Source organism: Oncorhynchus masou, chromosome 23, assembly GCF_036934945.1.
Source record: "Oncorhynchus masou masou isolate Uvic2021 chromosome 23, UVic_Omas_1.1, whole genome shotgun sequence".
NCBI classification, from domain to species: Eukaryota; Metazoa; Chordata; class Actinopteri; order Salmoniformes; family Salmonidae; genus Oncorhynchus; species Oncorhynchus masou.
Window position 1 is genome coordinate 63848677 of NC_088234.1, and position 27739 is coordinate 63876415.

At 43.2% G+C, this 27739-nt stretch overlaps 2 protein-coding genes across 4 annotated transcripts in view; one reads left to right on the forward strand and one right to left on the reverse strand.

Annotated features, from left to right (window-relative positions):
- Window positions 1-11130, forward strand: part of LOC135511191 (transmembrane protein 150A-like) — a 47779-nt gene extending 36649 nt beyond the window's left edge. For both annotated transcript variants that reach the window (XM_064932813.1, XM_064932814.1), the window contains 3 exons: window positions 469-596; window positions 6730-6907; window positions 7472-11130. In XM_064932813.1, coding sequence (XP_064788885.1) covers window positions 469-596; window positions 6730-6907; window positions 7472-7716 — 551 coding nt within the window. In that variant the 3' untranslated portion in view covers window positions 7717-11130. The remainder of the gene's footprint in view (window positions 1-468; window positions 597-6729; window positions 6908-7471) is intronic.
- Window positions 11131-12433: 1303 nt separating this feature from the next.
- On the reverse strand, window positions 12434-27000 carry LOC135511189 (S-adenosylmethionine synthase-like). 2 transcript variants are annotated; one of them, XM_064932811.1, is made up of 9 exons: window positions 26753-26999; window positions 20090-20167; window positions 19362-19484; window positions 18885-19141; window positions 17511-17636; window positions 17267-17359; window positions 16918-17100; window positions 16557-16690; window positions 12434-16215 (listed from the first exon to the last, which is right to left on the reverse strand). In XM_064932811.1, the coding sequence occupies exons 1-9, from the start codon at window positions 26820-26822 to the stop codon at window positions 16113-16115; spliced, it is 1167 nt and encodes a 388-aa protein (XP_064788883.1). In that variant the 5' UTR covers window positions 26823-26999; the 3' UTR covers window positions 12434-16112. The 2 variants fall into 2 exon arrangements, with proteins under 2 accessions (XP_064788883.1, XP_064788884.1); XM_064932812.1 differs by lacking the exon at window positions 12434-16215 and having other exon boundaries at window positions 16553-16690; window positions 26753-27000.
- Window positions 27001-27739: the final 739 nt, after the last annotated feature.

The window sequence follows — 27739 nt, forward strand, 5'->3', positions numbered from 1 at the left end:
CAGCTTGAGGTCACGATGCAAGGGGCTCCTAGTTCTATACCCACCTCACCCTCTCCTTCCCACTCTCCCCTTCCTCTTTCCCACTCTCTTGTCGTCCCTCCCTCTCACTCTCTCCCCTTCCTCCCACTCTCGCTCCACTCTTCCTTCCCTCACAGCTATCTTCAATTAGGCAGGTACAATGAAGCCCAAACAGACCAGTGTAGCATGTCTGCATTAGTGACAGCCAAACCCATTAGCAATGACTCCTCGGTCTGTACCCCTTTTCTTTCTCTCCTATTTCACTAGTGTAACTCACCTGGTCTCTCTCTCCCCCCCCCCCTCTCTCCCATTTCACTAGTGTAACTCCTCTAGTCTCTCCTTCACCCCTTCTTCCCTATTCTTCCCCATCCCTTCCCTAGTATTGTCACCTGGCAAATTTCCTGGAAACCATTGGAAAAACACACTCTCTCTCTCTCTCTCTCTCTACAGTGATGGTGATAGTATTCCTACGTTATGCCCATGTGATAGAGAAGTATCAGAACTGTGTGTTGAACACAGCAGGCCTATCCACCGGCTGGATCTGTGCTGCAGGACTCATCATGATTGGCAACTTCCAGGTACGTGCGTTCAGCAACACAACTGTTTCACACTCTTTATCTGTCCCCATCTCTCCTCTCCTCTGCTGCCCTAACCCTTTTCTATTCTCTCCACCTCTCCTCTCTCTCCCCTCTCCCCTCTCTCCATCTCTCCCCTCTCCCCTCTCTCCATCTCTCCCCTCTCTCCCCTCTCTCCCCTCTCTCCCCTCTCTCCCCTCTCTCCCCTCTCTCCCCTCTCTCCCCTCTCTTCCCTCTCTTCCCTCTCTTCCCTCTTTTCCTCTCTCTTCCCTCTCTTCCCTCTTTTCCTCTCTCTTCCCTCTCTTCCCTCTCTTCCCTCTCTTCCCTCTCTTCCCTCTCTTCCCTCTCTTCCCTCTCTTCCCTCTCTTCCCTCTCTTCCCTCTCTTCCCTCTCTTCCCTCTCTTCCCTCTCTTCCCTCTCTTCCCTCTCTTCCCTCTCTTCCCTCTTTCCTCTCTCTTCCTCTCTCCTTCCTCTGCTGGTGCCTCTGCATTCCAGACCTGCTTCATGTTGTAGTTATGGACCACTCACGTATGGGGGTACACACACACACACTATTAGGGTAGTGAGGCATCCCACCTTAATTCCTGCCCTGTGGTTGTTTAGTTGTTCAGGACATAGTTTCTGCAAGTTTAAATATTTGGAACTTTGATGCCAAGTCGCTCGCATGTTGCCAAGTTGGGGTACTATAGGAGGGTTGCCTTAGAGACTAGTGGAGGAAGGGGGGGGCGGGTTCTTTAACATTCAGTACATTAGGCCTTTGCCTGCAATTAGTTATGTCTGAATGACTTCCTCCCTCTTTCCCCCTCTCCATTTATCCTAATATCTCTGTCTATCCCTACTCTCTACTAGGCTTGGAAACATTCATATAATTCCCAGGTATTTCAGAGAACGATAATTCGTAGACCGAGGATTACCTACTCGCTTTTTCCCTCCTGATTTCAGGAATCCTCCACCAGGATATATATAAAAAAAATAGTTGCAACTCTACTGCTTACTCTCTGGGCGTTCAGGGCTCCTGGGCGTTCAGGGCTCCTGGGCGTTCAGGGCTCCTGGGCGTTCAGGGCTCTTGGGCGGTGTGTTTGTGGAAGGAAGTGGTGTGTGTGTGTGTGTGTGTACAGGATGTTTCTACCCTGAATGCCAGACATGGACTCTTCAAAACAAAACTTTAGAGGAGAGGTGTAAAGCTGACACCTTCACTTGTCCCCTGATTCTCCTTAAGGCGTCTGCATACTACGTTCGGTTTGCTCCTTGCAGAACTCAACTAGGCGACGTGAACGTCTGTTACTCGCATACTCCCTTAAAAGACCTTTGCTTGAAAAACAAGAAAAAAGCGGCAATCGTACTGTTTGTCCCACTTGAGACACCGTTGCCAATATACCCCGGCTCAAAATAGTCAGAATGAATCTAAGGTAACTCAAATCTGTAATTCATTTAAGGTTTTTTGCAGAGGTCTTCTGTGGTCTTCCCTCTACCAACTCTAGTGACTCAGCAAAAATAGAGGAAGTTGTTACTTCCATGGGTATTTACTGTACGTCTCTGAGCTTTCTGTCCTTCCTTTAAATGAACACCCACTAAATACACTAAGAGGGATATTACAGATGGTGCTGAATTTTTTTTTTAGATAATTAATAATAACCTTGTGTAGTGCTTTTCAGTACAAGTGTTTCACACAATAAAATAATTAAATGAAAGCACTTACAAAGGAACAACGACAGGAGGAATACATTTTTTATTTAACCTTTATTTAACTAGACAAGTCAGTTAAGAACATATTCTTATTTACAATCACGGCCTACCCCAGCCAAACCCAGACGATGCTGGGCCAATTGTACGCCGCCCTATGGGACTCCCATTCTCGGCCGGATGTGATACAGCCTGGATTTGAACCAGGGGCTTTAGTGACGTCTCTTGCACTGAGATGCTATAGGAGGACAGGCTCATTAGTTGGTCCGGTATGAAACACACCTAACATATGGAAACCACATGTTTGACTCTGTTCCATTTCTTCCATTCCAGTCATTACTTACATTAGGCCGTCCTCCTATAGCTTCTCCCACTAGCCTCATCTGAACCACACCTCTTAGAGGCCAGTTTAACAGTTTAAGTCCCTTGGTTACAAAGTAAGCCTGTCTGGTGGCTCATACACCGTGCCAACTGTGGGTAAGTGTGGGCTATGACAGAGATGAGTTAAAGGAGTCAGCATGCTTCAGTTCAAACCAAACTAGTGTGCCCGCATACTCCCTTAGAAGATCTTTGCTTGAAAAACAAGAAAATAGCGGCAATAGTACTGTTTGTCCATTTTGAGATGCCATAGCCAGTTTACCCTAACTCAAAATAGTCAGAATTAATCTGAGATTTCTTGAGTTATCATTAATTTTTACGTTTTTTGTAGAGATCTTAGTCGAACAATTTTAAATCTAAGATATTTGGTGCAGTTTTTCTAATTAAAACAATGTGCATGAAAACAAGTTGTCTCTTGTTGAATGACAACAAACACACTTCATTGAAGAATCCCTACTGTTGACCAATCACCAAAGAAAGGGCATAGACTTCGGAGACTGAAGTTCGGCTTGCTTCAGGAAGATTTTTTTGTGTGCGTAAACTGCCGAAAAAACTTTTGCAGAAGACCGAAACGATAATATCACTGTTTCAGATGGGAAGCATGCGGACGCCTTTAGTGTGTGTGTGTGTGTGTGTGTGTGTCAAAGCGAAAGTAAGAGCAAAGATTTTTATCACTAAAGCAAGAAACACCTCAGGCTGTCGTTTCCTATGGGAACAGATGTCATAGTGGGCAGAGCCAAGCATGAGCTAGCAAGATCCTATTGGCCTGTTCTAGCGTATATCTGTATATTTCCGTTAGGGAACGCCTGCTCTGTGACATGGCCGTGTGCAATAACTCAATTGGACTTCGCACTCCTTCTAAACAACGCAATTTTTAAAAACATTGGCAATGGCTAAAGTCTACAAAACATAGTCTACTCTGTTCATAACAGATTCTAGTTTTGGGAACAGAAAACTCTATTGAGATCAAATGTTTCATCGATGAGAAGATTTGCAGAATGGAGGCCAAAATCCATCTCGTTCCATCTTCTCTCACTGCCTGCCAGTGGGCTTCCTCTCACTACCATATTTGTTAGAGTGAAAATGCCAATCGGATGCTTCATATTTCTACATCCAGTGAAATATCTGTCTCATTGTTCTATCTGTGGTAAGAACTGGGAGTAGCATCAGTGACTCACTTCCCTCCCTTCCCTTTCTCCCTCCTATCCTCTGGGGCCTGTCTGCCAGCAGAGCGTTGTGAAAAACTGGAGGGACATTTTACGGGGAGGGTTTAAGTGAGTCATCACGGCACGCATGTGTGTTTGTTACAGCCAGGAGCAGACTGTGCACACACACGTGTCACAGATTCCATCTGTACCCAATCAGAGCCAGTCTCTGGAACTTTCTGTATTCAATCACCAATCAGAGCCAGTCCCCGCTGCAGTAGTGTTGGATGGCATAAAACTTAATTAATAAAAAAAAATGCTACACAAAGCAATGCAAATACAGATATATATTATACATGTATAGCTACATATAGACAGAGCATATTTAACACTCACATTAGTAGACCAATTTGAAGCAGTGAAAATTAAATAGGCTGTGTTTGTAGCTGGAACAGTAGCACAGTACTAATATGAAATCCCCACAGAGCATCAGAAACAACACAATCACTAAAAGTACTAGGCTATATAATAACACTTTTAGGACATCATGTTGTGTTATGCAGGGCTCTTTGACTCAGACCCTTTTAGACAGGAGGACCTGAAGTAGATGGCCACACACACCCACACACACCAGGGGTGGATGGGAAAAGTACACTTCTTTGGGTGTTCCCTCTGTGGGCGCTGACCGGGAGAGATGAGGGGATGAGACAGGCGGGTGGAAGGAGGTGTGAAAGGCATGACTGGAAGTCAGTCTGCTTCTCTCTCCTAGAGACAACTGAAGGTTCTCTGGGCCACAGACATCTCTCTTTACACCTATTTCACCATTCCAATTCTCCCTGTTCTGAACGATCCTTCCTATCTTCTTTCTAAGCCTATTTTTTTGCTCTCACTATTAAAACCCCCTCTTTCTTTCTACGCTCTGCATCATCCTGGTACTCTTCCATCCCTTACATGACCTCTGACCTGCTTGTCCCTTTCACCTGAAGCAACATTAGCAACAGAATAAATACAGGATGTTACCAATAAACACTTTCAAGAGTTACTTGTGTACTTTGTCCTCGCTTGGGCATGTGTGTGGCCGGCAGGTAGCCTAGCTGTTAAGTGCAGGTAGCCTAGCTGTTAAGTGCAGGTAGCCTAGCTGTTAAGTGCAGGTAGCCTAGCTGTTAAGTGCAGGTAGCCTAGCTGTTAAGTGCAGGTAGCCTAGCTGCTAAGGGCAGGTAGCCTAGCTGCTAAGGGCAGGTAGCCTAGCTGCTAAGGGCAGGTAGCCTAGCTGTTAAGTGCAGGTAGCCTAGCTGTTAAGTGCAGGTAGCCTAGCTGCTAAGGGCAGGTAGCCTAGCTGCTAAGGGCAGGTAGCCTAGCTGCTAAGGGCAGGTAGCCTAGCTGCTAAGGGCAGGTAGCCTAGCTGCTAAGGGCAGGTAGCCTAGCTGCTAAGGGCAGGTAGCCTAGCTGCTAAGGGCAGGTAGCCTAGCTGCTAAGGGCAGGTAGCCTAGCTGCTAAGAGCGTTTGGCCAGTAACCGAAAGGTCGCTGGTTCAGGTCCCTGAACCGACTCGGTGAAGAATCTGTCGGTGCCCTTGAGGAACCCTAATTGCTCCTGTAAGTCACTCTGGATAAGAGCGTCTGCAAAATGACTTAAATGTCAGTGTGTTACACAGCCTCTTCACCCTGCCTACAACAGGTAGATGACATCCTAGCATTTACTGCCTGCCAAAGTCAACTGCAGACGTTGGCTGGGCGGGCAGCATGAGAACATATGACTAGCTGAAGGGGTTTACATTGGAAAGACTTGCAGAAAGACTGTACTGTCCTTTCCTCAACTCTACTGGTGTCTGTGTGAGACAGCTAAATAGGAACGTGTTGGACCAGAAGCAATAGGATTTACCTAATGGACACTGCTAACGAGGAGAGGGATGAGAGGTGTTACTTCGCTGCAAGCTGTCGTTATCTGTAACACTGATATGTGTTATGTCAACAGTAATTATATACTGTAGCTGTCATCTCTGGCTGTTTTGTCTTTGATTTTATAGGAAGAGCCATAGAGAGAAATGTAATTAATTTGGTCTCTAAGGAAGAGCCTAGAAAACCTACTGTCATTTCATACTGAGTTAGTGAGGGCAACGGAAAGCTGTTACTGTAGCCGAAGCCTTTGGTCTGATAAATTAGTCCCTCATCTTAGTTAATAATAGCTAGCCTAACTATTTTCATATGGATTGTAGTAGTTCTGGGAGAACTACCAATTGATAAAGGTGACTTGACACACATTTATTCTGTTGGTCCCCTTGGTCTGGTCAGTACCCTGCATTGTTTAAAGCTGCTTTGAGTGTGTGCTGTTCTGTTATCAGGTTCCATCGGACTGTCTGGTGCCACTGAGGCCTGTGTGTGTGTGTGGTCACATGCTCCTTTGTGTATTGTGTGTTTCAGCCTGGCAACGTGATCAAATTCAGGAGGGACAAGGAGGCGTTATACTCTACTGTACCACTGGCCTCTTTTTCACCTCTCTCTCTTTCTCACTGACCTATCGGCTCGCTCGCTCCCTCCTCGCTCGCTCGCTCCCTCCTCGCTCGCTCGCTCCCTCCTCGCTCGCTCGCCCCCCCCCATCCCAGTCTCTATTTCTGTCTAAAGAAAGAATAAAAGTAACAGGTGGATCCATTGACAACACAGCAGGGTCACTGAGTTACCTGACTCAGTAGTTTCAATGACTGACTGCTGCTGCCCCCTTCTGGCCAAATTGAGCCACAGCAGCACTAGAGGTTGGAACAGAGAGGGGGCTTTTGTCTAGCATCATATGCCATCATGACGTCTTCAGTGTATTCATTATGTGCCTTGTTTCAGTATGTGCCTTGTGCAATGCCATTGAGACAATGAAAATCAAGCCTATGCTAATAAATGCATTTCTCTCTTTCTATCTTCCCTCTCGCTTGCTCCCTCTCAGGTGGACAATGCGAAGATCCTCCACTATGTGGGGGCAGGGGTAGCGTTCCCCACCAGTATGCTGTTTGTGTGTCTTCAGTCGGCTCTAACCTACAGGCTGGCCAAGACTCAGGGAGAATACAGCGTGGCTCACCTACGACTGGGCATGACACTACTGGCCTTCATCACCCTGGTGCTTAGTATCCTTTACCGCAAAAGACTCAATAAGATCTGTGTTATCTTCACAACCAAGGCCTTGCGATAGACTAGCGTCCTATCCGGGGGGGAGGGGTATTGGTACATCATGCTGCTTCACGCTACAGAAACAGGAGAGGATGTTATGAGGCGATAAGTCAAGGCTCATATGACTTATCACATCCAGAGAGAACAGAGGGAAGATGGAGCGGGGGTGTTGGAATATGGGAGAGAAGCGAAGGATGGGTGGAGGAGCTGGAGAGTGGGGGGGTGGAGGAGCTAGAGAGTGGAGGGATAGAGGGGGTGGCAGGGGAGTGAGGGTATGAAATAGGGAGTTGATGGTGGATATGAATGTTGCTGCTGCAGTCCAATATAGGATAATCCACTCCCTACAGCTCTCCACTAGTGCATAGTGCCCAGGCTAGGATTTGTTTTGGGACTTGGACATCCTCTTCGCATTTCAGTCGGTCTGTCCGTCTGTTAGTTGTGCTACTTGACCTCCCTGCCTCTAGGTGGGTCTGTCTGTCTGTAACTCTGTTAGAGCTGCTCCTTGACCTTCTTGCCTCTAGCTGGCGTGTTCTTTATCCAGGAGAGCTTCGTCCTGCAGCATGCATCGGCCATCTTTGAGTGGGTATTCTGCATCATCATCATGCTCTTCTACGGAACCTTTGCCTTCGAGTTCACCGGTGTCACAGGAGATACTGTGATGGTGCTAGCCAGAGGGGGAGCCCTGGGGCCCAACAGGAGAGGCCACAAAGTGGAGTCCTTAGGAGGTCCCATTCCACACACCCCTGAGACCATGTCAATGCTGTAGTCCCTGGGAGAGAAGCCAGAGAGCTGGCCTTTACCATTATCAATCTGGGGGAGGTGGAGGGACTTTTGAGTATCCATTGCCAAAACACCACCATTGCAGGGTGTGAAGTGGACTATGCCAATGCCACATAAGCCCAGGGGAGTGGAGTAGACACTGGAGGAGATGAGGGTTCGTACTGTTCCCCTGTCTCAGCCTCCAAAGACAATGCTTGTGTTTGCACGTCACTAAAGGAACCAAATCCTCTTTTCCTTTTCTTTCATCCCCCCTTTTTCCAGCCAAAGGAGGAGTGGTGCTTTACAGGAAGTGTTCCCTGCTGCTGTCTGACGTCACTGTCGTCTGGGCACAGGTTAAGAGAGGAGGGCTGGCCACCAGACGGCCAGAGAGCGTGAGAGGATGTATCATGAGAAAGAGAGGCTGATAGAAAACTAGAGGAATGCATTTGAGAAAAGAGATACTGCCTGTGTGGGCGAGCTAGGCCTGTGTAATGTTAGATTTGCACATGAAATCTCTTTATTTTCAGAGACCATTTAGTGAGCAGACATGACTGTTTCCCCCAGTGCTAGAGTCCAAACAAGGCAAAAAGCCTCCTTCATTTGTTCTTTAAAATGCACAATAACAATACCCTGACACCCGGGTCTCACAGGTCCCAATATGCCAAATGGAATATTCTGAATATTTAAAATGGTTAAATTGACTCTCCTCAAATGTAGTGAAAGACTAGCTAAAACGAATGTGTTCATGACATGGATGCTTCTCTGATTAACATTATCTTGGTCATTGAAACCCGGGTTTAAACCTGGGAATATCTGGCTGCCAGAATTACCTTATTTTTTCTACTGAAGCTATGTAAACATGCCTTATAAAGCTGGACATTGTAATGCAGACTGTACAAATCTGTTTTTTTCCTCATGATTATTAGATGAACTTGAGTATATGGAAAGCCAAACCTCCAATAGTATTTTATAAATGTTGACTGTACAGTTCAACCTAAACTTATGGGTGTTGGGAGTGGAGAAGAGGACTGGAAGAATCAAACTGTAAACCAGCTAATACAAGCCAGAGCTGTGCCTGGGCTGATCGAGTTAAATCACAGAAATATGAAAAAGTCTGAAAATTTGAGAATCTATTTATAATCAAAGAAACAATAAGTGGACACACCTTCTCTATTTCAGAGCTCCCCTTTTTCTATTTGTCAGCCTGACAACGTGTTACTGTCACTGATGGCTTGTTACCATCTCAGTCAACTTGTCAGTTGTTTTGCAAGGGTACAATGTATTGTTGAACGCTGAAACTACAGAACATTCTTAGCTTTCTGTTCCTTTAGCTTATCCTGGCATAGGGCCAAAAGGGAATGGGATGGAGCTTCTACTTGCTGCTGTTCTTCCATAGAATGTAGAGAGACAAACCATCCGTATCCATAGAATGTAGAGAGACAAACCATCCGTATCCATTCTCCTGCCTGGAACTACACTGCCAAACTATCCTCCTGCCTTTCAGAGCTTGTGCTAAGAGATCTTATTATGCAAATCGGTCTCCACTGTTTCAATGCTGCCACATTAGCTATGATAATGAATAATACATTGGTGGTGCTTATATTTGTCCTATTTCACACATGTACAAGTATGTGTTAATACACATGTGTGAATTAGATTTTTTTGGTTTGTTGCATATCTCAACTCCGGCTGAGAGACCTGTGGAGAGTGGGGTCACAGACAGGTTCAGCAATTAGGGTTAAGTGCCTTGCTCAAAGGCAAATCATATGGTGAAAAATCTTGTCTCGGGATTTGAACTAGCAACCATTCGGTTACTGGCCCAATGCTCTAAGCGCAGGCTACCTGCCACCCTAGCGGCGGTGGATTGCAGAACGATATGTAGAGTCTATAGTTTTACATTCATCACAACAGCTTGAAAGTGATTCTGAGAGAGTTTGTCACTTACTGATGAAGTTGATCTAATAGTAAATGTTTGGAGGGGACAAAGTGGTCCATTAGCCCCTTTTTAGTGTAGACAGATTACTGCGCAGAGCTCTTTTGCATTTACGTCATTTAGAAGACACTCTTATCCAGAGCGACTTACAGTAGTGTGTGCATACATTTTCATTTGTACTGGTACCCCATGGGAATCGAACCAACAACCCTGGCGTTGCAAGTACCATGCTCTACCAACTGAGCCACACGGGACCACCATGCTCTTCTATTGCTATCAACTGGTTCAATGTGGCCTTATCAACTGTTGGATGAGTACAAGGCCTGTGTATTCTGACTGAACGCTGTGCCAACCAATCCTCAACATGAAGTTCATCATCCATCTGTATTAGTGCCAGAAAATGAATTGAATTCTGATTAATTGAATCTCAGTTTTCAAGTGGCCTTTAAATGCTATTTTCTTGAAACTGTCTTAATAAATCTCACTGACCCAGTATTGACTTACTCTGCCAAATGTTATCAAATCATAGAGAGCTTCAAGAAGTAGGAGGAAGTTTTCACCTAGATACATATCCAGGATCAGTTTTGCATATTTCCTCCTTAATGGTTAGGATTGGGCCAGGTTTAATGTCTACGCTGAGCATCGTGGTCATTAGTCACCAAATGGAAATAAACTGGCTGAAACCGGGAGGAACTAACTGGACTACCTGTCAAATGAAAAATTCAAATTTCCACGGTCAATTTTGGAACATTATATAACATTTTTGTTACATGCCTTAAGGAATATGACCCTTGTCAATGTTCTGTTTCTCTGTTTACTGATCTACCTTCAAACTTTTACCTCTCAGGAAACTGTTACATCACCAGCTGGCCGCAATCAGTGATTATAAACAAAACTTCACTTTTTCAAGTATATTGTGTTTTTTTGTATATTCGATTGTCTTTTAGGGAACTTGTTTTGACCAGTGGGTTGATTTTACATTTCAATATTGTAGTGCCATTGGCTTTGCCCATATCTGACCTGATTGGTCACGCCATGGTTCCATTGGTTGTTCTATACAGAACCATATATTTACATATGGAGCTGGTTCTATGCTTTATCAAAGGTCAACACTATCTTGTAGAAAAAGCAGTGGTGTTATAAGTGCTTCATTAAGACATCATCAATACAGTTGATGGATAATCATTAGTTTGGTTGCGTTTTATTTGTACATCCAAAGGGTCTCTCGAAGGCTCTAAGTTGGCACACGTGTACTCTCAGAGTAGAGAACATTCCTCTATCTAGCTGTTGTCCTCATTGGTATGTTCATCGTCTTACCTACCTACAGATATCCAAATCAAAATAGTGCCATATTCTACTGAAATGTAGAGAACATGTATGTGCCTTTTTATTTTGACGAAACCAAAGAAAGATGTTCCAGGTTAAGTGTATGAGAGAAGGAAGATGTATATTTGCCTTAAATTGTTCTACAATAAAACTGTAAAAGTACCTAACCTGTATTTCATCATTCAGTGTTCTTGTCCCCCCTGTCTCTTACACATTTCCCCTTCTGTGGATCAATAAAGTAATATCTTATTAACATCTTTAGTTTATTTTACTCACCCTCTCATCCCCTTTCCTTGAACCATTCATTGCTAGGGAAAGGAGTAAACCTAGTCAGTTGTACAACTGAATGCCTTCAACTGAAATGTGTCTTTGGCATTTAACCTAACCCCTCTGAATCAGAGGTGCGGGGGGCTGCCATAATCAACATCCACGTCTTTGGCTCCCGGGGAACAGTGGGTTAACTGCCTTGCTCGGGCAGAACAACAGATTTTTACCTTGTCAGCTCGGCTACCTAATTATGTCAATGGAATAAAATACATGTCTTGGAAATTATACAAATAAGTTATCAAAGTTCAACATAAAATTAACTTGGAACAGTATGTAGACACCTTGCATACCAAGTTCATGAGGGATGTGATAAAACCAATAACACCATGCATAACAACCCAAACACATGCTCTATACACAGCTTTCTGTTTTTAAATATTTTTTATTGTGAACAATTATTTACATTTTCAGGATTCTACGCCAACTGTTAGGACTGAGTTTGAGGATGGGGGGAGAACAGCATACAGTAACTTCTAGGTAAAGAGGGGCGGGAGGGTGCAAACTTCCTTAGGACAACAAGGTTGGGACACAGGAAGAGGTGATAGCTAGATCAGTACAGCTGAATACATCACAAGGCTACAATGACTCAGGTGCAGAGGGTGAAGGACAGAAACACCCGCATTTATGTAGATAAAAATGAAACCCCTCAGGATGGTTTATAACAATGTGCAGGTAAAGCATCTGTGGTATTTCAAGTCCTTATGGTTTCACTAACTCAGCACTCTGAAATATTTTGGAAGACTGTTTTAAACACTATTACCCTACTTGGTCCTTAACGGTCCAATGCAGCACTTTTTATATATATAAAACACTGGGAAATCAAGATTTTGACTGCATTGGGGCCTTTAAAAAAAATATTGGGCCCAGCGACTCAGAGTAAGACTTATAATGTAAACAGACAAGAGTCTATACAAAATACCTCTATACAGAGAGAGAGAGAGCTTATCACTGCTTTTCAAATAAGACTCAAGTGAATGTCTCATGGTTTGAGAAAATGGATGAAAGAGGGAAATTCTGTCAACATAAAATACTTCTGTCATGTTTGTTTGGGAAGCTCAATGTTATTATCCTCAGAAAGCATCTCAGGCATACGCAAATGTAGAAACGTTAAGATGTCCACAAAATAATATACCTACTGTTGGCAGCATGCACTTTGGCAATTTATTCATAGACTATTTATGCCTATAGCAAAATAATCACAACAATTAACTCACAATCAAGTCAGAATACTAAATACATCAAACCTTATCAGAGATAACAGAACAGTTCATTCATTCAAGGCGGCTAATATTGTTTACAGCGAGATCCCAGCAGCAGCTCTACAGTAGCTCTAGACTACAGATGAAGATACAAAAAGCATTGTCAAAGAGGACTGAGCAGGGGTTCATAGACACATCTTAAAGCATTATAAGGCCTTATGAACAGTTATTAAGCATCCTTATGATGCCTTATAAGTGGTTATAAAGCCTTATTATTCAAAGCTATGTCTACTGCTAGATTTGGTCAACTGTAACACACTGGTAAGAGGTACCGTATACAGCCCAAGACCTCCTTGGGATTAGAGACCTGTGTCGTCCTACATACCTGTTGTTGGTGTTGTGTAGTAGTAGTAGTAGTGCAATGTAAAAACTGCCCTGCGGTATCAATGATATAATTACTAAATTAAGACTTTTGTGAATTTGATCTTTACAAAGCTACATAAAATATAAACCAGTTTGATACAGAGCAAAGATAAGAGTTGTAACTGAATCTGAAAACCAAGTTAGAGGGTGATCTCCCTTCTAATATTTGGTTGATTGAAGGATGTGGTTTGAACCTGCAGATACATATTCCGCTTTGATTAAGGATGACTACCAATACAGGATTTATAGCACCATCTTGATATGGACAGAGTGGAGGGGATAATATCGTTTTTTATGTTTTTTTTAATACATTTTTTGTAATCGTTTTTTATTTTATTTTTTACATTTTTTAAATATAACATTACAAATTACAATACAATACAAACATAAGACATCACTACATGTATATTTGTTCTAAATAAACATAAAATAGCATTAAAAAGTAGTGACAAGCGTCACAATTAACCCTCAGCTAAGCCCCGCCCCAAAATGTTGGGCAACCAATCGCAGCGCTCCAATGGGAGTAACTGTCGTCGAGTCTGACATCCAACGTTTAAGGTTCTTACATTATTTCTGGCTATCTACTCTGGTTTCAGAGCACTCTCGTCTGAGTGTACCAGAGCGCAGAATAACTGATGAATTTACAAACGCTAAACACCCGTTGAATGTGGCCGGTGGCAGTAAACGACGGCATAAAATACGTAATTAAATTGTAGCCCGCAGCAATTAGTCACCAATGCACTGGATAACATGAAAATAGCCTCACCAGCTCTGCTAGGGCGAGTGAAATGGTCAGAGTGATTTGTTCTCTCGTTTGTGGCTGGAAGTAGCTAACAAGCTAGGCCAGAACACTCGATCAACCTTTCTCCTCGTCCCCAGTGTCCGCTCTGAACGCAGCGAGAGCGAAACGCTCTGAATTTACGAACTCCCTGAGGGCACTTTGAGCGCACATTGGCACTCCTGATTGAATTTACGAACGCACCCCAAATCACATGAAAGCCAGTGAGCGCTACGGCACAAACAGTTTCCTTCAAAAAAGTCACGTTTAAATGGCTAATTCGTTGAATAGTGCACCAGGAGTATTTGCTACTGTGATTCCTGAAATGCAGAGCCCATTGATGGAGTATTTTTAAAATCCGAAATTATACTTGTTACATTGTTTGCTAGCTCAGCTGGTTAGCTAGCTCTCAATCTATTTGACCACCAAACGTTGCTAGCTAGCCAGTTAATATAACTTGTTTTCTCAAAATGTATGTTAGCTAGCTAAATTAGCAATGTTATGAATAAAACTCGCATCTGCTGTCCACATTTTTCATTATGTTTTTGCATGTACATTAATTGATGATTGATTAATTAATCTTATGCTACTCATAAATAACATACATTTTTCGAAACTAATCCAATCTGTTACTTGGACTTCTTGCACCTTTTACTGTAATGGTATTCCAGTTTAGATCAATTCAAATTGTTTTTATCACATGCGCCGAAAACAACAGGTTTGGGAAATGCTTTATGTAGTCTGATATTTTAGTCTTCCCGAACCCGGCTGTCATTATAAATGCAGGTTGCAGGTGAATGCCAATTCCAAATGTTGGATATTCCCAATCTGGCTGGAATCCAATCGGAATTACACATCATTTAGCAATATAGGAAATTAAAAGCTATTAAAATGACCCAACATGTTTTTGATAAGATTTCAGCTCGGCTTGGATGCATGTTTTATGTGGTTGAAATACGATCAGCTTTTATGGGGCTGATAAAGATAGCACCTTCACCTTTACGGACGGTCCCTAACCGCTCACTGTCTAACTCATAATATTTCCCCACTCCTGTTACGAGTCAAAATGTCCATTTGGTGTATAATGTTTCCGCAACAAATGCTTAATTTGGCAGGGGTTAATATTATATCAGGTTAAGTGAAGGTTGTAGACCTACAGTCACTTTTCCATTTAACCCATCTGAACCGAACAGTTCCCTTGACGTGCATTTTGAAGTCCGAGTCTTGTGACTATCGAATTTGTATAGCGTCTCACAATCATCACACATAACATAGCTGACACTGTTACCACGTTACCAAATCTTTCCCTGGCCTTCCCTTCTATTTATTTCCAACACTCCATTTCTCAGTTTTTCTCTTATTGAATTCAACTCCGACATTGTCCTTTTTTGCCTCAGTGGATCGACAAACTTTTTCTGTCCAAATTCCCAAAAGAATTTGAGAATTTGCATGTATTGGGCACGCTACAGTTAGGTGCTCAGGCTACGCACTAATGCCAGATAAAAATAGCCCATAGGTATGAATTGCACAACAATTATACATTTATGAATTTTAATGCACTGTTTTCTCTTTATTCAACCTGCCCGCCACTCACCCGCCCTTCATCCACACAATACTGTATTTTATACCCCTAAACCCGACTGCTGAGTCCAACCACACATCACTAATTCACAGTTTTGAGGCTAAATGCTCTGCTTTATATATATATATATATATATATATATATATATATATATATATATATATATATATATATATATATTCAATATATTCAATATTTAACTTTATTTATTAATTTTCTTTGTTTATTTCTTTCTTTGTTTAATAGCAGAAGTGACAATGGAATCACTATTTGTCCAGAGTGTGTGTGAATAAATACTTCTGCACATGTAATACTTCTAACATTGTTTTGATACTAAGGCACAAGTGAGACGCTATACAAAGGACACCTTGTATCTGAATGAAAATGTGTGGATTGTCTGATTAAAATCACAGTGAGTTCATCCTCTCTCTTGACTGAAATGTTTGATGTGATAGAAAAAGAGATGGAGGAGAGAGAGAGGGAGGGAGAATAGAGATTCCCCTCTATAAATTGCATCCCTCTTATTCAAGATAAGAAGCATTAACAAACAAACCCCTCTATGGGCTACAATCACATAAATGATTGTTTAGCACTAACCAAAAACATATCCCTTCACCTTGATCCTAATCCTAAACCTTAACGTCAACACTAGCCAAAGAAAAAGCAGAACCATTTGTGGTTGTAGCCTGTAGAGGGGAGGGGGCCTGTTTTCTATCTCTGGGAGGGATCGTTATATACTTGACCACCAGGGGGTCGATGTTTAAGAGCTTGTTATATATTTTACCACGGGGGTGTTTAAGAGTTTGTTATATACTTGACCACCAGGGGGAGATGTTTAATAGTTGAGCTCCTTGGGGACTTCCCAGGTAAACTCACTCCGGCCAAAGTGGCCATAGCACGCTGTCTTCTGGTAGATTGGCCTCTTCAGGTTCAGTTCCCTGTGGCGAGAGAGATAAAACACATATCAGAGGTGGGAAAGACACCTGTAACATCAGTTGCTACACAAATGTACACTACCACTGCTTGTGTAACTTAAAGGTCCACACAAATCTGTCAATGACATGATAAGCATGACCAACTTGAACTGAGTGAACTAAAACATTAGAGGTGTCTGCAGCTCTCAAGATGGGTTCCATAATTGAGCTAATAATATGACCTTCAAGCTGATATAGACCTCTATGGTTAATAGTGATGTGTGCGATGATCTACAACTACATGTTACAAACAACAGTTTTCCTTTGATGACAAGCTGGAATGACTGCAGAGGTAAGGTGTTTACCGGACAATGACACCAGGTCGTAGGTCAAAGTTCTTGTTTACGATCTGCAGCAGCTCTCTCTCAGACTTTTGTGACGAGCCGTAGGTGAACACGGAGATGGACAGAGGGTGAGCCACTCCGATAGCGTAGGATACCTACAGTCACACACACACCGAATGCTCTCAATGCTAACGTCAACATTTGAGACTTAACACAAACCACCGATAAAATCTACAGCGTTAGTGACAATAATGACAATATAAAGTAAAAAGGAATTAGCTGATGTCAGTTCTGTCAGGAGAACTAATGTATTTGGTTGGTATTATATTGAGGAGGAGAACCCATAAAGTGGAGAACCTAGAGAACTGTGATGAGACCTCACCTGAACCAGCACCCTCCTGCACAGTTTGGCCTTGACCAGGGACTTGGCCACCCAGCGGGCAGCATAGGCAGCCGAGCGGTCCACCTTGGAGAAGTCTTTACCAGAGAAAGCTCCCCCACCGTGGGCCCCCCAGCCTCCGTACGTATCAACGATGATCTTCCTACCCGTCACTCCAGCATCACCCTGGCAGAGGAGGAAGAGGGGGTTGATATTATGGTTGCTTTAAGATCTGATCTTGAATAATACCCTTTGGTCTTTAAATAATGAGAGATGTGTGTGTGAAGGTGATGTGAGTAAACTTGTGTTTGTTCACATGTGTGATTGCACCCGTTTAGGTTCTGAAATTCACCTGGGGTCCTCCGATGACGAAGCGTCCACTGGGCTGAAGATGGTAGATGGTCTTATCATCCAGGTACTTAGCCGGAACCACTACCTTGATCACCTGGTGGGAGGGGCATAATAGATTGTGTCTGTATGAAGCCTTTCACTCAGCATCAAAGTGCTTTACATTGCGTTTACCACCAGAGCCACACATACAGATACGTTGGCCGAGTACTGAAATCATCTTCCTAGCAGTAGCATCTACCACATACCTTCTCCTTGAGCACCTCCTTCTGTTCCTCCAGGCCTATGAAGTCATCGTGTTGAACAGAGATGACCACGGTGTGGACCCTTATAGGGATCACTGCCCCGTGCTCCTGCTCATAGTGTACTGTCACCTGAGGGAGGAGAGGAGAGAGGGATGAGGGATGTTCTGCTGTGGGTTTGTTTTTGTGTTTCTCAGTCCTGAAGGCAAGATACTGTCAATGTTTTTGGATATCAATAAAGTTTTCTGAGGGCCTTGGTGAACTGAACTTCAGTCATGGATGGATTTTATATATATATTTTAATAGCTTTATCAACCAATCAATTGGAGCTCACCCAAGAGGAAATTGATCACTTCAAAAATGGCAATTTACGGCATTTGGAGTTCAACTCAGACCCCCACCCCCAAATACCTGAGTGTAGCCCCTCTCACAAGGTCCTATTTTGGGCCAGTCCTCTTCCAGCCCCCCTCAAAAATACCCCTTAAACTAGAGACCCTTCCCTCTTCACTTCCCACTCATAGGAATCTCAGGAACTTGAGAATTGCCCATTAGGTTACAGCTGCCTGAGGAAGGAATCCATTGGATGTTGGTCTGTTCCATTTCAGCTCCTTGCCCCTTCTCCCAACTTGAACATAAGACATGTAGTGTAGAGCAAACTCAGTGGAGCTTCCACCACATTACTGACACCTATCCAGTCCTTTCAGATCTGTGAATGTTGAAGGCAGTAGGTGCTAGGAGAAGAGGTAGGAACTAGAAGAAAAGGTAGGAACTAGGAGAAGAAGTAGGAATTGGGAGAAGATGTAGGAACTAGGAGGAGAGGTAGGAACTAGGAGAAGATGTAGGTGCTAGTAGAAGAGGTAGGTACGAGGAGGAGAGGTAGGTACGAGGAGGAGAGGTAGGTACGAGGAGGAGAGGTAGGTACGAGGAGGAGAGGTAGGTATGAGGAGGAGAGGTAGGAACGAGGAGGAGAGGTAGGAACGAGGAGGAGAGGTAGGAACGAGGAGGAGAGGTAGGAACGAGGAGGAGAGGTAGGAACGAGGGGGTTAGAGATCATAACGACCCTTTGCTGTGATTTACGAGAGCACAGCCGGTCTCTTCTACTCCAGACTAGTCTTACTACATGGGGTTAGGGGTCAACTCATTCCCACTCAGCGGTATAAACAGACTAGACAAATGGTCTCATGGTAACTTCCTAGTGGCAACCTCTCACTTACCTTTCTCTCTCTTCCTTACTTCTCTCCCCTTTTCTCTTTTCCCTTTCTCTCTTTCTCTGCTATGACAAGCCTGTATACAACCCTATACCACTTCTCTCCACACATATCCCCCTCAAAGAGAGAATGAGGGACAGAGAGAGTTCATTGGTCATTTTCTTAGTCTCACTTGTGTTTTAGAGTCGGGGCGGAGCCAGGGGATGGTTCCGTTGCGTCTGAGTTCGGCCATCTTGGAATTGAGTTTGTGAGCCAGGACGATGGTGAGAGGCATGCACTCCTCTGTCTCGTCAGTAGCGTAGCCAAACATCAGACCCTGGTCTCCAGCTCCCATGTCTTCCTCTTTCCTGTCGATGTGGACACCCTGAGCGATGTCTGGACTCTGCTGCTCCAGAGCCACCAACACATTACACGTCTTATAGTCAAAACCTGGGGAGAGTGAGAGGAGGGAGAATGGAAGAGTGAGAGAGAGAGAGAGAGCGAGAGAGAGAGAGGAAGTGAAAGAGTGAGAGAAAGAGAGAGTCATTATTATTACCCCTCTATGTTCCTGGTTCCCTGGATTGTGCTTCCTACACTACAGTATGGATATAGACCAATCAGTTTCAGTAGAAAACATACCTGTTTGATACAACAGAATCCTGTTTCTCACCTTTGTCTGAGTTGTCGTAACCGATGTGTTGTATGGTGTCTCTGACAACCTTCTGGTAGTCTACATTGGCCCGGGACGTGATCTCTCCACACAGCAGCACCATGCCAGTCTTACAAACCGTCTCTACCCAGGGTGAAGATAAGCATTACCACTTTAGAACTGTGTTATAACAACCTAGGACACTTTATATCTTCAGATCAGTGGTATTCTATGTAAGTGTGTCACAAGTTGTGTGTCATTGATTCGTAAGGCATTTCAAAATTTAGCTAGGGATCAATGACAACCATTTATCTTTTTGAGTTCATAGTGTAGAATGAACACTTGTGTCATTAGGTCAATATCCCAATATGGGGTCAGTGGGTTTCTCATGTGTTGTGTCCCAACTGTTGTAATAGTTTATTTCTTGGAAGTTAAGAAGTTATGTTAGAGAATATGAAAGGGTTTGAGTTGAAACAAAGTAGAAAGAAGTGCTTCAGACAGAACTCAGTAGGAATAAAAGGTGAAATGCTTTTGGAACGTTGCTATTCTTTGTTGCTCTGTGTGTTTCACTTAAATGTGTCCCCTTCCCTCTAATTTACCACAAGCACCCTTGTATTCTGTGTTTCATTTAAATATGTCCCCCAACCCAAGCAACATTGTATTCTGTATGTTACATTCAAATTCCCTCACTCACGAAACATCTTGTTATTCTGTGTTTCATTTAAATGTGTCCCTCCACCCTCACTCACCACAGGCGACCTTGGCATTTGGGTCCTGCTTCAGGTGAGCATCCAGGACAGCATCACTGATCTGATCACAGATCTTGTCTGGACAAGAACAAAGGATAGAAAGAGGACAAGAGTAAATGAATGAGAGAGGTCCGCCACCCAGCACATGGCTTGAATCATAAGCACACTGAAACAAAGTGTATTTGAGCGTGATGCAAATTAATAATTTACTCATGAACAGGATTGTACCCATTGAACTTGTGAAACTTTTAAAAAGTGACACATTCCTTTTGCTGGGATAATCCCAGTGTACAAAAGAGCAGCAATTTTCACAACCAATGTTTTCCCCACCACACACAGTCCAACAGCTCTGTCTGAATGCAGGCTTATACAGTGTGCTGCATGAAGGATTGAGTCAAATTGTAACTGGCTAGATGTATTATGTACCATTGATTTACAGTACGTTATTCGTTCAAGGTGAAGTCCAGTTTGCACTGTACAGATTTGACCTTACCTCTCACAGCAGAAAAATAATCCTGCAGCAACAGTAAACGTGAATAATTATAATTCATGAACATTTTTGTATGGGTTGATACATTTTTCATCAGGGCAAATCAAGTCTGACATTTTAAAGTGGAAATTACAAACTATAGAAGCCTTTTTAAATCTTGAATACACTACAATTTGCATTTCCTTCTGTTCAGGAAAATGATCTGCGACAACAGAGTGATCAAATTAATATTAAAGATCTAGTGGGTTTTCAAATGGTCACAGTGTCACTGCACAGCAGCGGTAGAACAATGCCACAGTCCCCTGCATTCATCTTCTCTCCCTCTCTGTCTGACCACTCTGAAGCAACGCGTAGCATGGCTTACATCAACACCAACATTCCATTTTTAATGGTACATACGATGTTGATTATCAGTGGAACAGTTGGACATTGGAACAATAGCTTGGAAAGACATATGGGTGTCAGTTGTGTCTGCTTCGGCCAACAAGCAACCATGTACCCAGTGGACAAATATTGTAGCTCTGCTATCTCTTCACTGTGGGAGGAAGGAGGCCTAACCAGTTTCCACTATGTGTGGGAAAAGCCCAGCCTGTCTGCAAGGTCAGGCCAACGATACACTGTAGCAGAGAACCTGGTGGCTTTCCGAGAGAGAGACAGAGAGACAGAGAGACAGAGAGACAGAGAGACAGAGAGACAGAGAGAGAGAGAGACAGAGAGAGAGAGAGAGAGAGAGAGACCTGGAGAAATGTAACCACTCAAATTCATAGACAGAGGACTGACCATCAATTATATAAACATTTCAGTTTTAATGATGTTTTGAGGCTGTACAATGTTTGTTATTTACAAAGCTCATGAGGCATTTATTCGTTAAATTCTTCAAGAATCAACTTAAGTCCAAAAATGGATATAGCAACTAAGGATTCTAGCTTTAAGAAATTAAACAGGCTTTCGAGAACACAGAGATATACAAATGAAGTATAGGCCTATACTTTGTTGTTGTGGCAAAATCCCTAACAATTTCATTTGTATTTATTTATTTATCCGTTATTTTACCAGGTAAGTTGACTGAGAACACGTTCTCATTTGCAGCAACGACCTGGGGAATCGTTACAGGGGAGAGGAGGGAGGATGGATGAGCCAATTGTAAACTGGGGATTATTAGGTGACCGTGATGGTTTGAGGGCCAGATTGGGAATTTAGCCAGGACATCGGGGTTAACACCCCTACTCTTATGATGAGTGCCATGGGATCTTTAATGACCTCAGAGAGTCAGGACACTGGGGTTAACACTTTTATGATGAGTGCCATGGGATCTTTAATGACCTCAGAGAGTCAGGACACCGGGGTTAACACCCCTACTCTTATGATGAGTGCCATGGGATCTTTAATGACCTCAGAGAGTCAGGACACCGGGGTTAACACTTTTATGATGAGTGCCATGGGATCTTTAATGACCTCAGAGAGTCAGGACACCGGGGTTAACACCCCTACTCTTATGATGAGTGCCATGGGATCTTTAATGACCTCAGAGAGTCAGGACACCGGGGTTAACACCCCTACTCTTATGATGAGTGCCATGGGATCTTTAATGACCTCAGAGAGTCAGGACACCGGGGTTAACACTTTTATGATGAGTGCCATGGGATCTTTAATGACCTCAGAGAGTCAGGACACCGGGGTTAACACCCTACTCTTATGATGAGCGCCATGGTATCTTTAATGACCTCAGAGGGTCAGGACACCCTTTTAACGTCCCATCCGAAAGACGGATTTGTCTTTTGTATTTGTCCTCCACTTGGCCTGGTGTTTTCTTATCTCATGGTTTGGCTTCAGTGGTGTGGCATTGTTCTCCTGATGTAACTGCAGTGGTGGAAAAAGTGTTCAATTGTCATACTTGAGTAAAAGTAAAGATACCTTAATAGAAAATGACTCAAGTAAAAGTGAAAGTCACCCAGTAAAATACTACTTGAGTAAAAGTCTAAAAGTATTTGGTTTAAAATATACTTAATTATCGAAAGTAAATGGAATCGCTAAAATATACTTAAGTATCAAAAGTAAAAGTATAAATAATTTCAAAATCCTTATATTAAGCAAACCAGATGGCACAATTTTATTTTTTTAGAGTATTTACGGAAAGCCAGGGGCACGCTCCAACACTCAGACATAATTTACAAACAAAGCATTTGTGTTTAATGAGTCTGCCTGAGCAGAGGCAGTGGAGATGACCAGGGATGTTCTTTTGATAAAAGTGTGTAAATTTAACCAATTCCCTGTCAAAATGTAACTACTTTTGGGTGTCAGGGAAAATGTATGGAGTAAAAAGTACATTCTTTTCCCTCGGAATGTAGTGAAGTAAAAGTAACATTTGGCAAAAATATAAATAATATAGTAAAGTATTTTTACTTAAGTACTTTACACCAATGGATGACTGTGCATTTTGTGTTGGGCATCACATCACCATGTGTGTGTGAGGAGAGATGTACTGCCAAGACAAATAATGTGGCTCATTTCTAGGAAGGGGTAAAGAGAACAACTGAAGGTGCCCAGTGGAAAGACCTTTCTCTCTAAAACATTAAACAAGTGGAAAACATTTGGAAATGCCTTTTCTGTGTCTCTGAGAGATTTCCCATTATTATTTTATTTATATTAAATCCTTATTTTACCAAGTCGACTAAGTACATGTTGGAAACTGACACACTGTACTGTTAACTCTATTGCTCAATCTCAATAGTAAATAACTTCTCATACATTTCACAATCACCATCTCTGTATGACAGTTTGTGTTTCTGTGAGGGTATGTATACGTATGTATACGTCTGTGTATATGTGTGTGACTGTGTATGTTTCTGGAGGTATTCTCATAAGGTCAGCAGAGGGTCAACACAGGTTCTGACCAGTTTGGTTCATCTAGCCCAAAGAGGGCAGAATAGGTTTTAGCACTTCTGATTGGATGTGAATTTAACCTGGTTGGAGGGGACGGGGTGTATGAGACATCAGACCGGTTGGTTGCTGTATCAGAATGCACACGTTACAATAACAGCCAAATCAAACAGTAACATTGCACACACACACACACATCACTCTCTCTCCCCTGCTCTCTCAGCCATACAACTCTACATCAGACCTCTACTCAACATCCCCCTCAGAGAGAAAGAGAGAGACAGATAGATACAGATAGAGAGAGGGGGGGGAGAGAAACAGAGAGAGGGGGGGGGTGGAGAAACTGAGACCGAGAGAGAGAGGGAGAGGGTGGAGAGACTGAGACAGAAAGAGAGAGAGAGAGAGAGAGAGCGAGCGAGAGAGAGAGAGAGAGAGAGAGAGAAAGAAAGAAAGAAAGAAAGAGTGAGAGAGAGAGAGAGAGAGAGAGAGAGAGAGGGGGTGAGGTGGAAAGAGTGGTAATGATGAGAGCCTGCCACATGTCAATGGGGTAGTCTATCAATGGAATACCCTCCATATGCTCCCATAGTAAATGTGTTTGTGTTTGTTCAAGGAACACAGACAGATTAACAGCTGTAACTTCCTACTTGCCAATATGTCCTCCAAACTCCGGCTTCCAGGGCATTATCACTTTTATACAACGGGTTACCAATATATTTAAATAATGATTGACATATTTTCATTAAAAAAATATATTTTGATTAATTTATTCATACTATTTTATTATTCCACAAGATATAGTCCCGACACAAATCTGGGGTTGCTCCCCAAGCCGGCTGGTCGTTCACTCTATTGGTTCGGTTGCTAGAGACGCGACCCAGTCGTTCAGTCTTTTTGTTCTGTATCGATGGACGCAACCCAGTCATTCTTTCTAAATGTTCCATTGGCATACTGGCAACGTTCTTATCCCTTGCTTGCTAGCTAGCCAACTACGGCTAACTTAGTCACATCAAAAAGTGAAGCCAGAATAACAACAAAGTAGTTGCATTTGCATTTGTTTAAGCTGTTTTCTAGTGACATTTCTTTGGATACATCCATAACAATGAGCTAATGAGGCGTGATTTCACCTGGCATAGAACATGTGCTCCCTCTTCAGGACACACTGTCGTTCAGAGGAGCTAGCCAATAACACATCTAACACAATCACTTGAAACGGAAGTTGGAACGACTGCAAATTAGCAGAGTTTAATTTGACCTTTTTTCAGTTAGACCTTTTTATATATCTCCATAAAAATGATGCCGGCTGAATCATGATTTTGACCAGCTGAGAGACGTTGCCTGCTTGTCTGTCTTGTCCCGACTCACGACACGTTCATTACTATGGGACAGCAGGAGATCGAAACATTGTTGCAAATGTCGGAGAGACAGGCAGCAAGGTTTATACAAATCTCCGCTGTTAAAAACTAAACACTGTCTAAATGAAATGTGAGATAATGTCTAGATGCTTTTTATAGTGGAGATCAAGTTTATAAATACCTGGCTGGGCTGATGAGACAGTGGATTGTGCAGTCAGCTGGAATGCGGTTTTAACAAATCAGCATTCAGGATTAGACCCACCTGTTGTATAGCATACTATATACCAGGGTATTCAGATGCTACCTTACGAGGCCCGGACTAATGCTGTTTTTTTTTGTCCTACTTGATAATAAATTGCACCCACCTGCTTTGATTGATTGACCTGGTGCTATATACACTTGAACCATGATTGTGTCAAACTGTGGCCATGCATCAAATGTATAATGTGCATCATCAACATTGCGTCACTATTCACACTACATATGATAGGTACAGGCTATTGCTGTGGCCCACAGCTAGAGAGTGGGAGTACTGTTAAAGAGCAGGTAGGTAGAGAGCAGGTAGGTAGAGAGCAGGTAGGTAGAGAGCAGGTAGAGAGAGAAATTAGATAGAGAGCAGGTAGGTAGAGAGCAGGTAGGTAGAGAGCAGGTAGGTAGAGAGCAGGTAGGTAGAGAGCAGGTAGGTAGAGAGCAGGTAGGTAGAGAGCAGGTAGGTAGAGAGCAGGTAGAGAGAGAAATTAGATAGAGAGCAGGTAGGTAGAGAGCAGGTAGAGAGAGAACAGGTAGGTAGAGAGCAGGTAGAGAGAGAGCAGGTAGGTAGAGAGCAGGTCGGTAGAGAACAGGTAGAGAGAGAAATTAGATAGAGAGCAGGTAGGTAGAGAGCAGGTAGATAGATTGCAGGTAGGTTGAGATTAGGTAGACAGAGCAGGTAGGTAGAGAGCAGGTAGAAAGAGAACAGGTAGGTAGAGAGCAGGTAGATAGATAACATGTAGGTAGAGATCAGGTAGAGAACAGGTAGATAGAGAGCAGATAGATAGAGAACAGGTAGGGAGAGAGCAGATAGATAGAGAACAGGTAGAGAGAGAGCAGGTAGAGAGAGAGCAGGTAGAGAGAGAGCAGGTAGATAGAGAGCAGGTAGAGACAGAACAGGTAGAGAGAGAACAGGTAGAGAGAGAGCAGGTAGGTAGAGAGCAGGTAGATAGAGAACAGGTAGAGAGAGAACAGGTAGAGAGAGCAATTAGGTAGAGAACAGGTAGGGAGAGAGCAGATAGATAGAGAACAGGTAGAGAGAGAGCAGGTAGAGAGAGAGCAGGTAGATAGAGAGCAGGTAGAGACAGAACAGGTAGAGAGAGAGCAGGTAGAGAAAGAGCAGGTAGAAAGAGAGCAGGTAGAAAGAGAGCAGGTAGAGAGAGAGCAGGTAGAGAAAGAGCAGGTAGAGAGAGAGCAGGTAGAGAAAGAGCAGGTAGAGAAAGAGCAGGTAGAGAGCAGGTAGATAGAGAGCAGGTAGAGAGAGCAGGTGGAGAGAGAGCAGGTAGAGACAGCAGGTAGAGAGCAGGTAGAGAGAGAGTAGGTAGAGAAAGAGCAGGTAGAGAGAGAGCAGGTAGAGAGAGGGCAGGTAGGTAGAGAGCAGGTAGGTAGAGAGCAGGTAAAGAGAGAGAAGGTAGATAGAAAGCAGGTAGAGACAGAGCAGGTAGAGAGAGAGCAGGTAGGTAGAGATCAGGTAGAGAGCAGGTAGAGAGGGAGCAGGTAGGTAGAGATCAGGTAGAGAGCAGGTAGAGAGAGAGCAGGTAGATAGAGAGCAGGTTGATAGAGAGCAGGTAGAGAGAGAGCAGGTAGAGAGAGAGCAGGTAGATAGAGAGCAGGTAAGTAGAAATCCGGTTGAGAAAGAGAAGATATTGAGCAGGTAAAGAGCAGGTAGAATACAGCCAGGTGAACACTCACCTGGATGTCCCTCTCCAACAGACTCCGAAGTGAACATGAAGGACCCATCATCCAGCAGAGTGTCACTCATTTTGACACAGGCAGGTGCTCAGAACCACTAAAAAAACAGGGAGAAAATTTCCAGTGAGAGCTTTATATCCCAGCTCGTTCTCTTGAGAGAGAGAAGGTACAGGGAGAGAGAAAAAAGAGAGCGAGAGGGTTGCTGCCAATTGACTGTCTATCCAACAGAACTCCTGGACTATCTCCACATGGTCCTATATATTGCTAAGAAAAAACACACACGCACACACACGTCATGTGAACCCCTGGGTGAGACCATTCCAGGGGGAGTTGTTGATGGGAGGGGATTTAAACTTTTCAGAAAGCCCCAGTTAACCCTTAGTTGTCTCCACACTCCCGAATGGTGGAAGGAATCTACCTCTTCTGTCTTCCACAGGGGTGCTGTTAGAGTCCAGTAACCTTTGTTGTGCTGTAGAAAGCAAAGATTTATCATGAAAATATCCCTCCTCCCTATTCTATGGGTGGTTTAGGTTAGCTCTCCACTAGGTTGGAGCTGGGGCTGTGTAAAGGTATGGAGAGAGAGTGGGGGGCTTTAACATATGATGCAATATATCGTGTTTACTACATTTCTTCAGCTACATTGGTTTGGCATTATTACTGGATGTAAAAAAATTGTTTTATTGGTAGGGAAATAGGTTAAATATTTGTGTAGTTTATGTGTCACACTATTTCTGTGTGTTGTAACTGTAAGAGGGAGTGTTGCAAGTATTCTACGTACAACAGTATGTAATGGTTTAGAAAGCATGCCAGGTTTCAACTGTTTGGGCTACATTGTGCAATAAATGTGTACTTTTTCAAATTTCCTAGTAGTGGCAAGGTACAAACCGATCGGAGTCAACAGACTTTTTTATGAGAAAAACAATTTTTGGGATGTCTCATGGTCTGACAAACACCTCTCTGGCTCTGCCACCTTTCACCCCAGATGTC

What these genes read in the sequence shown, in the direction of transcription:
- LOC135511189 (XM_064932811.1), bottom strand. Translation starts at nt 26,822, where the DNA reads ATGAGTGACACTCTGCTGGATGATGGGTCCTTCATGTTCACTTCGGAG. An exon ending in AGGAGGTGCTCAAGGAGAAG is followed by an intron (nt 17,360 to 17,510) that starts GTATGTGGTAGA and finishes CCCTCCCACCAG; the next exon opens with GTGATCAAGGTAGTGGTTCC. An exon ending in CGACCTGGTGTCATTGTCCG is followed by an intron (nt 16,216 to 16,556) that starts GTAAACACCTTA and finishes CTCTCGCCACAG; the next exon opens with GGAACTGAACCTGAAGAGGC.